This window comes from Schistocerca serialis, chromosome 8 (assembly GCF_023864345.2).
Source record: "Schistocerca serialis cubense isolate TAMUIC-IGC-003099 chromosome 8, iqSchSeri2.2, whole genome shotgun sequence".
In the NCBI taxonomy this organism is placed as follows: Eukaryota; Metazoa; Arthropoda; class Insecta; order Orthoptera; family Acrididae; genus Schistocerca; species Schistocerca serialis.
The window spans coordinates 63710835-63727487 of NC_064645.1; the positions used below are offsets into that span (position 1 = coordinate 63710835).

The following is a 16653-nucleotide window of genomic DNA, read 5'->3' on the forward strand; positions in this document are numbered from 1 at the left end:
GAAAAGTCGAACACGTATTTCACATGATCCATGTTTTCAAAATACGTGCTGGTTGCCATGCAGAAGGTCTTTCTGTTGGATATACTCACTTACACTCATTTAATGATTATAGCAAAGCATGTTAAATGTATATTTGCCATCCTGATTTGTTTCTTTGAGCCAATAAGGCACAAAATAGCTGAGGTCATAAGCACCCGTTGCTGCGCCAGTGACATACTACCTGTATTATGGAAATACAAAATACAGGGTGGAGCAGAGGAAACTCATGTTTTTCACTATTGAATGACTGGGACACGATTTGATAAAAATAATAAAAACAAGCAAGAAGTGATAGATATTTTAATGCAGTTTCGAAATATACGTACTTTAATTAGGTTCGAAAAATAATGTCTTGGAGATGACGTCCTTTTTGCTGGATACAATTTTGGATCCTCTCCCGAAAATTACGCAGGGCTCTCTCCAACATTTCATTCGGCAAGGCTTCAGTTTCCCGAGGAATGGAATTCTTCAGGTCATCGATTGTGCGAGGCTCGTTCATGTTGACTTTTGATTTTAAATATCCCCACAAAAAGAAGTCGCATATCGACAAATCGGGTGAGCAAGGGGCCCAATAAACATCACCATATCTCGAAATAACGTGTCCTAGGAACATTTGTCGAACCATTTCCATGGATGCTCTCGCCATGTGAGCTGTGGCACCGTCCTGCTGAAACCATATTTCTCTCATGTTCATTTGATGCCTTTCAAGTTCTGGAAGAAGAAAGTTGTTTAACATTTTAAGGTAGTGAGCTTATGTCACAGTAACTGCAGTTCCTTCCTCTTCAAAAAAATAGGGTCCAACAATCCTCATCTTTGATACGCAGCACCACACTGTTACATTTAAACTGTGGAGAGGTGTTTGGTGTAATTCATGTAGGTTCTCCGGCGCCCTATACCGACAATTTTGAACATTGACGTATCCGTCTACATGAAATTGTGCTTCATCACTCATGAAGAGTGTAGCATCTGCATCTTCCGTAAAAATTTCGTCCATTATCCGGCAAAACTCTCTGCGCCGCACAAAATCCCTTCCCTAAGCTCCTGGACGATCATTATCTTGTACGGGCGATACTTAAGATCGTCATGTAAGATGCGGTGAAGCGAACGACGTGACGTACCCAGCGCTACAGCCTGTCGTCTAGCCGATCGCTACAGACTAACAGGAACTGCCGATCTCACTCGGTCTGCATTTTCCGGTGTACGAACTGAACGGGGAAGACCGGGTGGTTTCTTTTTCATCACAGGTCCAGTACTTCTAAACGCTGCAAACCACTGGAGTACAGTATTTCGATCAGGCACTGCACCTCGACGTCCAACTCTAAAACTTTGACGGAAAAGACATTGTACAGTGACTACGGAACCATTGTATCTAAAGTACTGCACGACAACGAACGCACGATGCTCTACGCCCCAAAGCTCCATAGCGACTGAAACTGCATTGTATGGGCAGTCTGCCAACATTCATTCAAGGTCAATACCCCCTCTCGTCGCCGCGTACTAGTGGTTCAAAAAATATGCGTTTCCTCTGCTCCACCTTGCATTAGTCATCCATATCAAAACAATTTCGAAATATGTTTCAGATGAAAACTTCTCATAAAAGTTTAGCACTAAGGTTGCTGACTTACTATGTGAAGGACAGATTTATAAATGTACTGAGGTACAGAATGTCCCTTGTGGGCAGCTGTGGTCGCTTGCATTGATAATGAATAGCTCATGTTTCACAAAAATTCAAAAAAGTTATCCCCTCTACCTTTCAATTAAAATCAGAGAAACTGTATAATTTCGACCGATAAAGGAATCTACATTTCAATGAGTTAACATAACAGTAAGACAATGTAAAAACTTTTATTTCTTGTACTTTAATCATTTTCATTACTGACGCATCTGTTACATTCTGACTGATGTTTGCCACATTTAATGTGCAGTGCTATGGAATGTGTGTTGTTGTCATGTTGCATTCAAAGCTATCAATTTACCTCCTTCCTCAATTGCAGGTTCAGTTCTTTGGACAGTTGTAGTTTGATGAGAAAAAGATATGCAACAGTATTACATGGATAGAAGTTTTATATTTTCCATGTGATATCTTTAATTTCTAACTACATTCGTGCTTCTGGTCACTTCTTCAACTGTTTTAGTGTAAAAGAAATTGATCTTTGGCATATATTCCAATGTAGACTGCTTAACTATCTCAATATCCAACAGCTAAATTTTCTAGGTTTTGAGAAGAGCTATATATATTTTCACCTGTTGAAACATCGGTGTTTGTCGAAGATGTCACGTGGCTACATCCCCACAAGTCATTTGTTACATTTTATACGCTGCGAGAAAGGCAAGTATGGGAGAGGAACTGGTGTTTAATGGCACTTTACAACTTGCAAGTACGCTTTAGTTCCTACTTGTATATCAGTGGCAATCCTCTGTCCGAAAATTGAGACTGTTTGCAGTATTGTTTACTTACAACTTTCAGTAAATTGCAAGATTTTTCTATCTGCAAAGTAATTTTCAAAAATATTACCAGCACTTATTTTTCAGTTGGAGTAGCATTCAGGTCTTGTGACATATTTAGTTTGGTAATCGGATTGTCAGCACAATTTTGTGACATTGCTCCACCAGTCGTGCAGTTCCTGCTGGTCATGGCTGGCCAGCTGTGGCGGCTGTCTGGCCAGAGATCCTGCATGGCAGGCTATGTCTAGGACCCCGCAGGCAATGAGATGATGGGATAGTAAGGGGAATGCACTAAGATGACAGGAAACGTGCTGCAGCGTACTGTAATGTGGGAGTACAAGTTATGTTACGTGACAGAAGTTAAAATGTTTTGTAACAGCAGCATTGCAGCTTTGTGGGAAAGGAATGATTTGAGTTAGTTCTTTGATTCTCTTTAACCTAAACTGATAATACAAGTGAGGTGCACGGTTCCAAAATCCGCCTTATCCCTTTTTTACGAAAATTTTGTTATTGGCATATCTCTATAGCTCATGTTATTTGGCACCTTTTCCTACAAGCAAACTATTTCTAAGCCCGCTTTCCCCCCCCCCCCCCCCCCATGTAAATGTAGCACTATTAAGGTGACGTCTTCAAAACCCGCCTTATCTTAAGATGTTGTTTCCAGACTCCACCTTATCCAAACATGTGGTACCGCAGCTGGAACGTATCTCAAATAATACTGGATGAAGTAAACGTTAGTGCGATGTTAATGAAGTGCCGAGTTCACTGTGTATTCTTTGAAACAGTTGGAAATACTGTTTCCGATTATTTCGCGCCAGTTTCTCACACTCATGTGTTTGTAAGACATACCAGTGGTGTTTCGAGTTTCAATAAAACAGTGTACCTCATTTTTTGTAGTGACGGAAAACGGAAGTGCATTGGAGATCAGCCATGTATATAGCAGGAAGAAGACAAAAGGCCCTTCAAGATGGAAACAGAATTCTGCTAAACGGAACAGGTAAACAAGCTTACCTATATTTTGCTTCAACATAACCTTTTGTCTGTCTCAGTCTTTCCTTATAAAAAATAAATGAAGTTGGTTAGATTTATTTTGTAAGCCATATCACCGCCGTACTCTTAATCCTTCGTTTCAGGTATGTTTCAAAACGCCTGCCAACAATACTCACTTGCAAACACGCGAAAACTGTCTTCAAGTGCAATGAACTTAAAATTCAAGATGTAAGGCGATTTCATCAAGCGTATTACGAGCTTAGTGACAAGGTGAGAAAAGATGAATTTAATCTGAGATACACAACTCAAGATGTGGCCAAGGAGAGAGAACTATGAAGCCGAACAGTCCCAGGAAATGCATGTCTGTCAAGTATCTCATCAGAGTCAACGCAAGCAGTGGACTCACATTAGCACAGATTTGTCAGAAGACCTTATCAATACTGGGCATAGGCAAGAACAGAGTGAAAGATGTGTGTAAGAAATCATTCACCACAGGTCTGTCAGCAGAGGAGAATAGATGGGGTGAAACGATCTCTCCCAGGTATCTCAAAACACGAGAAGAGATTAAAGTCTTCATTGAAAAACTACAGCCAGTCGATTCTCACTACTATAGACACAAATCTACGAGATTGTACTCGCCTACGGAACTAAGTATTCGCAAATTATGGCGAAGTTATAATTCAGGAGCCCTCCTGGAAATGGAAGTGATGTACGATTATCTCAGAACCATTTTTGTGACTGATTATAATGTTAGTTTCAAGACGCCAGCTACTGATGTATGTTCTGAATGTCAGTTCCTCGCTCTGCAAATGAAGTCAGCCTACCCATCACCGAAAGAAAAGTTATTTCCAATTACAAAATTTCCTGTGCGTTAGCTCAAATGGGCTGCTTTGAAAGCTCTGTTACAGAAAGAAGAGTCAACGGTGATCAAATTTTCTTTCGACTGTCAGAATAATACGGTCTTGTCGAAGATATAAGATCAAGCAGCATATTGCTCCAGGCAGTTACATTCTTATAATCTTACAATCAGCAGATGTAGGTCAAAATCTCCTCAAAACAAAGAAACGGTTACGATCTATAACTGGCTCAACCATGAAAGCCCCAAAGGGTGCAATGAAATTGTATCCACTTTGCACTAGCAGCTGAGCTATTCTAACCCACGGAAGGTTACAAATGTTGAACTGTATGCAGACGGATGCCCTGGCCAAAATAAGAATTTTGTAATGGTTGGACTGTTATGTTATTGGTTGACGCTTGAATCTCCCAGTAACGTTCAGGAAGTACATCTAACGTTTCGTGTTGTTGGGCACTGTTTCCTGCCTCCAGACCATGTATTTGGAAGAACGGAGAAGAAGATGCGATAACAAATGTCATTGTGGATCCTGCAGAATACATTGAACTGTTTGAGGAAGGAGGTACTGTTCTAAAGCTCGGAAGTTATCTCCCAGTACAAAACTGGAAACATGATGTATCTCAAATAAATAAACCTCCAAGTGGATTGCATTTCCGACTTCACCAGTGTAAAAGAATTGACTTCAAGAAAGGCACGTCTGCAGTTTTGGTTAGAGGTGAGCGCAGTTATAGATGTGAGATTGGTGTTATCCGTTCTCCCTTGAGGGAACATCAGAAAATTAACAATATTAGCTTAAGTACTCTACCGACAGGTGTGCCACTAAAACCGTAAAACCTGAAGGATATCAATAAACTGCTCCCACAACGGTTTGGTAAAGCTTGGAAAAGTAATGAGCACCTCATCTCGTATTGCAGCCTCATGAAAAAGAAATATGGCGAGAGTGAACATTTCGCTGAACAGCTATACGAAGGGGAAAATGGATGAGGTGATGAAGAAGACACTGATTTCAGAATATGAATGATTTTCTTTTAAATCAGCGCTCAAATTGTATTCTGGATACACATTATTACACTTTTAAAAATATGTAGGATAGTAATGTGTATCCTGCAACATTTACTTATCATTCTTGGAAAATTTTGTTACATTATGATTCATATTGAGTTTAATTACTAGCATTTCATATTTTATGTACTATGACTGAAATATTTTGTGATTTCAAATGACATGAATGATACAAAAATGTCGATAATAATTTTAATTAATGACGAAAATTACCAAATTTTAAGTTTTAGCTACATTTGCAAAACCCGCCCTTATCCATGATGACAGTTCCAAACTCCTTATCCAATGTTGAGTTCCAAAACACGACTTATCCAATCTCAATTTGTAAACATCTTCCTTACGTGTGACGAATTATAAGCAACAATCAGATATATCAATATATGTAAGTACCTCGATATAATAAACATCAATAAACACATTTGCTTTACTGAAGGCGAGCAAGAAACTATTTTTCGTTTCCTGAAAAAAATTGCAAAACTGGATAAGGAGGATTTTTGAACCGTGTGCATCAAATGTGGTTGCAGATGAAAGGTAATCATCTTCCCACCACGTAATGGACTAATGTTATAATGTAGTTAAACAAACAAACTATTACACAATCCGTACTACAGTCAGACAAGGAGATTCAGCGTGAGATTGGGACTGAAGTTGTATTATAACGATACAGGTTATATGGTAGTGATCTGGGTATAGCGTAATGCACACTATTTTAAGATGGCACATGACTTTTCAGTAATCAAATAACGCAGAGGATGAGTTCAATCAACTTATGAGCGTGCAACAGTGCCACATCTTCGACAATCGCTGATATTTCGTCATTTGTGACTTTAAAATGGTTAAGTGTTCACAATCGAAGTATTGGCGGTTGTCGAAGACTTCATCTGACTACAATCCTGTAATTTTTTTGAACATTTTATGTGCTGGAAGAATCCCTGGCTATCTCAAGTTTCAGACTAATCTGTTGTTTAAAGTATCAAAGCAAATATTTTCCAAATGTTGTTCAGTTTTGTAGAGATTTCTTGAGAAATGTTTCTATTTACTCAAAAGAAAGATAGCATGCAAAGTACTGTCGTTGTCACGCTTGTTGAAATGTTACTAGAAGAGTTATATCTACTACACAATGATGATTACAAATGAGTGATGTAATTAATTTTTTGTATTTTTTTATTATAAATAACGGGAAGCTATGCAGTGAATATTATTCCTTTTCCCAAAGTATAGTCATTGGACTGTAAATGTTACGTCAGCATCTCTATCAGCTCGTGGTGGTCGTTCTGCCTGGCACGGTCCAGGGGGCTTTCCCCATCGCTATCCCTGGCACTCCTGTCAGCCCCTGCGTCCAACAGCGCAGCTGCCGCCTCTGCATGACCGTCGAGTGCCGCCCTGTGCAGCGGCGTCTTCCCAAATCTGTTCCTCGCGTTGGGGTCAGCGGAGGAGGCCAGCAGGAGCCGCACCACAGCCGCGTGGCCTTTCCACGCAGCCAGGTGTAGAGGCGTGTTCTGCGCGTTGCTCCTGGTGTCTGCCTGGGCGCCACCATCCAGCAGACACCTCACCGCCTGCACATGCCCCTCCCTCGCTGCACAGTGCAGGGCAGTCAGTAGCTTCTCGTCGCCAGCCCCAACATCCACACCTGCCGCGAGGAGTGCCCGCAGTTCCTCCACTGCCCCATCCGTAGCAGCCTGTCTCAACCTTCTGGCTCTCTCCTCTTCCGGAAGGCTCCTGTAAAAAACAAAGATTATTACACTTTGTTATACACATGCACACAAAATGAAGAAAACTATCATACGAACTAAACTGTGAGCCATTCTGAATATTCATCTGTCCAGTGACAATCTAGAAATCTCGTTTCTATGATAAAGAATAGTCCATAAGTCAGCGTATAAGGTACAGATGTATAGTAGTATCCTCTCATCAAAGTCCTCATACAGCTTTCATCAAAAATTCATAATCCATTTATCACAGTGACTAACTTTAAGCACGGGATATTACTGTTGAACTCTCATTGCCCCCCACTGACAGGAATTCTCAACAGTGATTATACCAGTCATCTGTGTGCAGCTATCCCTTCTGACACTTGCTAATGTAACACGCAAATCAAATCATGTCTTGAGATATTTAACACCTAAGAGTGCCATGTCCATAATATTATGGGCACAACATCTTTGTCTAAACAGCCACACCTGTGATATTATGGGAAGCACTCTACACTCAACTGTTAGCCCCTGTGATTAATATTAATGGTCCAGAAGATAAGAGAAGGCACGTAAATATGTCTAGTACAGCCAGTGCGGCTAACGACAATGTAGTTTGTCAGTCGAAACAGTCGAACTCGTCAGCTTAGTATAAGCCATTTACGGCTGCACCAAATGTCAGCTTGATTTTCATGGAAATTTGCACGTTGTTTACTCCAAGCAATAAGTCTGGCAATAGTCCATTCCATGACACATATTTTTCGCATTAATAAACAATCTCCTTTTAGTGATCATTTTGTTGCTGAAGATATTTTTCTAAAGTGGGAGCAAAAAATTTCGGTCTAGTCATTCGTAAATTTCATGAAATACTCTTTTTGAACATGGAAAATTAGTGTTTTCAAAGAAGCTATTTGGTCCAAATATTTCTGATGTAACTATGACCTAATTTTTCTCCTGCCCCCTATACATGAAGCACTTGTTGGCGGATGTAGACTCCACAGATCAATGTATCTGCGTGATAATGAGCACACGTGTCTCCCCCCTCCCCTCCTCCCACACACACAGACACCCTTTCTGACTAAGTTCTTGTGGTGGCCATGTGTCTCAAGGCAAGAGGAAAACTCGTAGACTGTGATGATAAATTGGATTTTCAGACACTTGTCTAGAATATCATTCGAACTACAGCGAGTAAATTTTCGATTCCTGGACACACTGTATACCTCCAACTGCTTACACATATACTAAGGTACAACACGTCGTCACTGGCACATGACAGCATTACTACGGTCCTAGTAGGCGATACCTTCACTCTCACATCTCAAACTGCAAGTTTAATGTTGTGTTGACTAAAATGAATCAAATGCTTTACAGTCGAAAGGCAGTTAAGGGGAGAAACCACGTTATGAGGTTCAAAAAATCCGATTTTTTAATTACATAAATCTTTGGCTTAACTATTCAAGAACAAGCTGTCGAAATTTCAAAGCGAAATTCGCATTATTTTAGATTTTATGAGCATAGAACCGAGTGCACATTATTCCAATATATGAAGAGTTATCAAGGGATGAATTACTGGAGAGATGTTTAGGTGCCCACACACAAAATAATAATGAAAGTTTTAATTCCACTATTTAGCGATTAGCTTCTAATCACTTGCACTCCGGAATAAAAGCCGTTGAATTGGCATCGTATTTAGCAGCGGGCTTATTGAATGAAGGAAATTAGTCCCTTCTGATTGTCATAAACGAGGCAGGAATTGTAGTTGGCACGCAAAGCTTCAGTTATGCCGAATAAATGGATAACCAGGTCGTGAGCCGGCAGAATCGACGTAGTTCATTGGAATCGAAAGAAGCTCGGAAAGCACTGCTGCAAGCGCAAAACGAAGCCTATGAAGAAGAAGAAGAAGGATTACCATTTGGTGCTGGAATCGCAGATTAATCGGTAAGCAGTTTGCGTTATTGTTAACTTCCTAGAATTTCTAGTTTCCGAGAATTTATTTTTGAAACGCGTTTATCTCGAAATGACTTTTCACATTTGCATGCAGTCCAATTAAAAAAATGTAAAACCGATCACTATGAAAATTAATAGTATGATTCTTTATAAAATTAAGAATTATATGAATTAACTTGCGAGATGATACGACGATTTTATTAATTTTCATTATTTTCACCTGCACTGAGGTTCATATTCTTAGAAAATAAATTATTAATGCAAAACCAAAACCTTTTTGATTTTAGATGAAAATTGGGATAGCATGCAATTGGACAACTATACTCACAACCTTCAGCGAACATCACAGCGTAATTTGTTATTTTTGGCTGAAATTATTCAAGAAGTTTCCAAAAACTGTTCGAAATACGAATGAAACGATGTCAGAATTTGATTAAATTCTAATTAATTCTTCCTAACCAAAAAAAGAAAAAAATCCCAAAAACTCAGTGTCAAACAGCCTCCTAATGTGGTTTCCCCCTTAAGAACAAAGTCATTTTCTTATTCTGCCAAGGGAGATATTACAGTTGATAAATCCAGTGTCCAGCTACATTTTCTACAAATATTTTATGCACATGACTCTGATTTGTACTGAAAATGATTCTGTACAAACAAACAAAATTACTAAGATCTCATATATTTTGTGAATTAAAAATAGTTGTTACTCTTGTGACAATTATACACGCAGCTTCATGATCTTTCCCTTGAATACTGAGATAGAAAATTAGAATTTCGAATGACTGTACAGTGGCCAACAGTCTGAAAGTAATTTTGATCCCGATATTGCTTTTCTAGGTGTGCCCATGGTGGAATTAGAGCACATTTGCAAGCCCCTGGTATATGCGACAGTTCACTTGGACTCACAGTTTAACATGGAATACTAGCAATGGTCCTATATCCTTTTAAAGCTTAGAGCTCTGGTAGAGGTGAAAGTCAGATGTGCAAATGAGGGTCAAATCCTGAAATGCGTGATCAGCCACTCTGGTATGGAGCAACCAAGGTGGTTCGTGTACATGGTGTCTACCACAGTTGTTGTTGTTGTAATAGTAATCAGCAGTAAACTAATTTGAATCACTAATGTTGTACGTCATTTCGTCATTTAGCCTGTCACATGGTCTCATTATCATTGTGTATTTTCTTAGACCAGTACTAATTAGCAGCTGGTTGTCCCATGATCACGTCCACTGCAAAAAACCACCTGCTCCAGTCCTACATGTACTGGAAGGCTGAGTTGCATATATATGTAATCCATTTGGTTTGGGTATGGGAGACACGTCAAACATTTACAGTACCGTAAAAGCACTTTTTACTCTAATAAATAACAATACACACATCAAAAAATGTTTTGCATCACCTAGGGTCCGAGAGTTCCGGAACCTGTATAGAAAATTGGAATAGAGACCGACAAAAACATCATTTCCGCCATTTTATTGCTCATGAAAACCACACATTACATGTTGTACCACCATACAGCGACACCTTCAGATATAGTGGACCAGATTTCTGTACACACTGGTACCTCGAATACCCAGTAGCACGTCCTCTTGCATTGATGCATGCCTATATTCGTCGTGGCATACCATCCACAAGTTTATCAAGGCACTTTTGGTCCAGGTTGTCTCACTCCTCAACGGCGATTCGGCGTTGATCCGTCTGAGCAGTTGGTGGGTCACGTCGTCCATAAGCAGCCCTTTTCAATTTAACCCAGGCATGTTCGATAGGGTTCATGTCTGCAGAACATGATGGCCACTATAGTCGAGCGATGTCGTTATCCTGAAGGTTATTCACAAGATGTGCACGATACGGGTGTGAATTGTCGTCCACGAAGACGAATGGCCGGCCAAGCGGTTCTAGGCGCTCAGTCCGGAACCGCGCGACTGTTACGGTCGCAGGTTCGAATCCTGCCTCGGGCATGGATGTGTGTGATGTCCTTAGGTTAGTTAGGTTTAAGTAGTTCTAAGTTCTAGGGGACTGATGACCACGGATGTTAAGTCCCATAGTGCTCAGAGCCATTTGAACCATTTTTTGAAGACGAATGCCTCGCCAACGTGCTGCCTATATGGTTGCACTATCGGTCGGAGGACGGCATTCACTTATCGTACAGCCATTACGGTGCCTTCCATGACCACCAGCGGCGTACGTAGGACCCACATAATGCCACTCCAAAACAGCAGGAACCTCCACCTCGCCGGAAAATGCATATAAGGCGTTCAGCCTGACCGGGTTGCCATCCAAAAACGTCTCCAACGATTTTCTGGTTGAAGGCATAAGCGACATTCATCGGTGAAGAGAACCTGATGCCATTACTGAGCGGTCCATTCGGCATGTTGTTGGGCCCATCTGTACCGCGCTGCATGGTGTCGTGGCTGCAAACGTGGACCTCGCCATGGACGTCGGGAGTGAAGTTGCGCATCACGCAGCATATTGCGCACAGTTTGTGTCGTAACATGACGTCCTGTGGCTGCACGAAAAGCATTATTCAACATGGTGGCGTTGATGTCAGGGTTTCTCCGAGCCATAATCTAGAGGTAGCGGTCATCCACTGCAGTAGTAGTCCTTGGGCGGCCTGAACGAGGCGTGTCATCGACAGTTCCTGTCTCTCTGTATCTCCTCCATCTCCGAAAAACATCGCTTTGGTTCACTCCGAGACGCCTGGACACTTCCCTTGCTGAGAGCCCTTCCTGACACAAAGTACCAATGCAGATGCGATCGAATCGCGGTATTGACCGTCTAGGCATGGTTGAACTACAGACAACACGAGCCGTGTACCTCCTTCCTGGTGGAATGACTGGAACTGGTAGCTGTCGGACCCCCTCTGCCTAACAGGCGCTGCTCGTGCATGGTTGTTTACATCTTTGGGAGGGTTTAGTGACATCTCTGAATAGTCAAAGGGACTGTGTCTGTGATACAATATCAGCAGTCAACGTCTATCTTCAGGAATTCTGGGAATCGGGGTGATCCAAAACTTTTTTGATGTATGTATAACACTAAAATAATGTACACACTGGACTCGTATTCACGAGGACGATGGTTCAAATCTGCGTCCGCCCATCCTGATTTAGCTTTTCCGTGATTTCCCTTAATCGTTTCAGGCAAATGCTGGGTTGGTTCCTCTGAAAGGGTACAACCGACTTTCTTCCACATCCTTCCCTAATCTGATGGGACGGATGACCTCGCTGTTTGGCCCCCTCCCTCAAATCAACCAGCCAGCCAACCCACTAAAATGATATGCTTTGAGATATGGAACACATTGCATCCAGCTCAAATTTCCAGTTTGTCGTGACACGAATTCATACGTACGTCCGAGTAATAATAGTTCACTGTCAGCCTCGTAACTTCCTGTTAAGTGGACCTACATTCACCAGCATTAATTTGTTCCCTTGTAATTTATTATAAATTTATTGAGGTCCTTAAGTGTACAGTTTGAAACGGTGGGTGGGAGGTGTAAAATTTTCGTTGTTTCTTTCGTCAAGCAAATGACCAAAATATTTTCCTCCGAATAATTCATGTGTCACACAAAAAGACAATAATCTCATAAATATAGAGGGATGGCACTGTTAATGTAAATAATATAAATAACTTATGACATGGTTGTTAATGATTTACAGTGAAATATATTTCAAAAAGTTCTTTCTGTATTTTTAGTTTTTGCACTGTTGTTGTTGTTGTTGTGGTCTTCAGTCCTGAGACTGGTTTGCTGCAGCTCTCCATGCTACTCTATCCTGTGCAAGCTTCTTCATCTCCCAGTACCTACTGCAACCTACATCCTTCTGAATCTGCTTAGTGTATTCATCTCTTGGTCTCCCCCTACGATTTTTACCCTCCACACTGCCCTCCAATACTAAATTGGTGATCCCTTGATGCCTCAGAACATGTCCTACCAACCGATCCCTTCTACTGATCAAGATGTGCCACAAGCTTCTCTTCTCTGCTTTTGTTGATGTTCATCTTATATCCTCCCTTCAAGACACTGTCCATTCCGTTCAACTGCTCTTCCAAGTCCTTTGCTGTCTCTGACAGAATTACAATGTCATCGGCGAACCTCAAAGTTTTTATTTCTTCTCCATGGATTTTAATACCTACTCCGAATTTTTCTTTTGTTTCCTTTACTGCTTGCTCAATATACAGATTGAATAACACCGGGGAGAGGCTACAACCCTGTCTTACTCCCTTCCCAACCACTGCTTCCCTTTCATGTCCCTCGACTCTTATAACTGCCATCTGGTTTCTGTACAAATTGTAAATAGCCTTTCGCTCCCTGTATTTTACCCCTGCCACCTTTAGAATTTGAAAGAGAGTATTCCAATCAACATTGTCAAAAGCTTTCTCTAAGTCTACAAATGCTAGAAACGTAAGTTTTTGCACTATGTTCGCCAAATTACCGAAAAAAAGAAAACCATACCTAATAATGGATTTAAAGTGGCTTATATACGATACTTTTCGTATTTCTGTGTAATGTATTTTCCATATCAGTGATGTTCACCTTGCAGATTTCGCTAAGCCCTTAACACTAAGTTTTTTTTCCTTTGTTCATCTCAATGTGGTGTCGGGATTTGCTTTAATTTGGTAATTACCTCCAGGTACGTATGGATGGGTCTCTGTTGTTTGTAGCGTCAAGTACAAGTTGTTCTTGCAACTATGTCAGCATGACATGCCTACTTTAATGGTGATCAGTCCAGTTTGGTGGAAAGTTGTCTTGCTGTTCAATGTGCTTGTCGTTTACTATGCTGATTGAAGTTATTTTCATCGTCATCCAGTTTCATATGGCATTCTGTAGACTAGATGGCATTACAGGAATTGTGAACCTGCGCTTAATAGAATCCTGTATAGCTTCCCTCTGGCAGGGGAGTATTACCTCGTACCTGCTGACTTTGATTAATGCAGTCTGTAAGGAAATATTAATTTTTTCTTGGAAGTAACTGGTTTCCATGTGTTACTGGTGAATAAACCTAGTTGTGGATTTATCTGTCCTCTGTTCATTGGGATATCTTTCTCAGGGGCCACAGTGTCATAAGATATTTGAATATACGGTAGTGTTTGTTTTGAATTGTTTCCTTGCTTCTTCTGATGTTCAGTGCTATTGATTGAGTACCACCCGTTATACATGAGCGTGCTGCAGTGCTCAGGCTGAGAAGATAGTGTTGAGGATGTTGGCACTCTCTATATTCTAACATAACTTTGAGTCTCTGTTCTTTTAACAAATGTGGTAGGTATTAGAAGAACTGCTTCTAAATAATTTTTTTGATGATATATTTTGGAGCATATCCTAGTTTTCATGCCATGCTCCTTTATTGGTGCCCGAATTTCATTAAGTTTATGCTCTTAATTAAACTACACATTTCGCGTCAGGTACGATATTATATCCCAGTTACATCTCTCTTCAGTTACGTGAATACAGGTTATGTCAGGTTATTGGTCGACACATCTAGTTCTGAGAGCTAGGAACTGCTACACCTCCTTTTCACTCCTGTCATTTGGACATACGTTCTTAATCTTTGTTTGGCTCCCTCTAACTCAACCACCTTGTTTATCACCAGAACCATCATCTTGCAGTTGATAACCTTGGGCATTTCAATGGGTGGTTCCATGTCAGTTGCATATATTGTTGCTGCCTGAAGGCATTCCTGTTGAAATACGCATTTTATTGATTATGGTGTTGTAAGTCGCCTTGCTAAACTTTTATAACCTCTCTGAGTTATGTAATCGATTGGCAGGTTTCTTTAGTTATTTATGCTTGACTCCATCAGCCCCTTAGTAAAGTGTCTAAGACACATCACTTTAGCTAAAAGTTCATGAGACAAACATGTGACATAGGTGTCAGTTACTCACCATAGCTTCTCATACAGGTTTCTTTAGTTATTTATGCTTGACTCCATCAGCCCCCTAGTAAAGTGTCTAAGACACATCAGTTTAGCTAAAAGTTCATGAGACAAACATGTGACATAGGTGCCAGTTACTCACTATAGCTTCTCATATAATTGCAAATGTACTCCAACAATGTTGCCTCTTTTTTTAAAAAAAATATGAGATCATTATCACTCAGAATTCTTGTTTGATTAAAGAAAGTAGTCCGCTGTCAGCTTTCGCGGTTATTACGCCTGTAGCGACAGAGTGCAACTGCTCTAGCCATCTGTGGAAGGTGTGGTAAACCGCCTAAAAATGTGTTGGATAGTTGGTTCCCGCGTCCTTCGCTGCATTCATCCGTTAACTGTCCCGTTGATGAACGCTTTGTCCTTTTATTTTCTTGTGTAGTGTGGGAAACCAAAGTTTACTCTTCACTGTAACAATTTCACGCTCATATCGGTCTTTATTGTAAAAAGTTGTTGCCTTACATTTGTTACTGTCACTTCTGTTTGCTGAATCCTCAAAAAACTATATTTTCATATTTTTTGTAGTTGAGGCCGATTCAACTTTGATAAGCCAGAGATCTGTATAGAATTTCATCCGAAGTGTTGTCAGGGGGATTTCCCCTAGTGTTTCTGCAGTCCTTTTGCATTATGAAATTAGAGTTATCCTATACAAATACGGTTCACCACCTTTTTCGTGTCACCCCCAGTGCCGACAGAATATGATTTTAAATGCAGAATGTTATGTGCCCATTCTGCACAGCTCTCACAGATTGGTTTTGTGCGACATTCATGTTATCGGTACGTATTAACAGGGACAGTGAAACACGAAGCACAACCAGCACTGCAGCGGTGTCAGGTCTCCCCTGGCCTGCGCTGACAGCTGCCGGCGTGCAGCGACGCCCCCCAGTCGCTGCTGGAGCACTCGCCACTCTTCGCGCTTTACTGTCCCTGCTCACAGGTACCGATAAAACAGGTACTGCAGTAGGCCTAATGGCGTCCACTCTACCGGATCGGCATATGTAATTCCGATTTAAAAATAATTTTATTTGTGACAGGATACAAACTGATGCTTCCCATCGACATGCGTGTCACGTGTAAGATGTGATGAGCCATGTTTGGTCTGATCCCAGTTACACAACGCAAAAACTAAATTGCAAAAATCTGCCGAAACACCAGATAATTTGTCTGACTCTTAGGTAGGGGACTCTCTCTCTCTCATATACCGGGTGAGTCATGTAAGACGTAACACCCCCTTTATTCTGGAGGCGATTGCACGTATCGGCATGCGGTTTCCGGCGAATCATAGCGGACTATGGGGCACATACTTGGTACATGCACAATAATCACAACGTTTATATTGACCGAGTTAATCAGGCAAGTACATGTTTTTTAAATGGGACGCTATACTTTTTTTTACCATCATTTGAACGCTCTGGAATATACGCGTGTAGTGATGTAACGCATGTTGCTATTGTGATTCAAACTTTGCTTAAAAGAGGGCGGATGCGGACTTACCTACGTAGCGTAGGCCGTGCGTGCTGCATAGAGCACGGCAACTCGGCCCGCGGGTCGCGCGAGGCGTGTTTACAGTCTGCAGCCGCTTCCGACCGCCTCGACCTTCAATCGTACAATGTTTCCCAGCGTCTTTCAAGAGAAGTTTGAATCACAATAGCAACATGCGTTACATCACTATACGCGTCTTTTACAGAGCGTTAGAATCATGGTAAAAAAAAAGTAT

General features: G+C 41.0%; 1 protein-coding gene across 1 annotated transcript in view; it reads right to left on the bottom strand.

The window, feature by feature from the left end:
- Positions 1–6535: 6535 nt before the first annotated feature.
- The window catches only part of LOC126416556 (poly [ADP-ribose] polymerase tankyrase-1-like), a 70735-nt gene continuing 60617 nt past the window's right edge, over positions 6536–16653 (bottom strand). Inside the window, exon 4 of the mRNA XM_050084300.1 lies at positions 6536–7108. Within this exon, the coding sequence (XP_049940257.1) occupies positions 6628–7108 (481 nt within the window). The 3' untranslated portion in view covers positions 6536–6627. The remainder of the gene's footprint in view (positions 7109–16653) is intronic.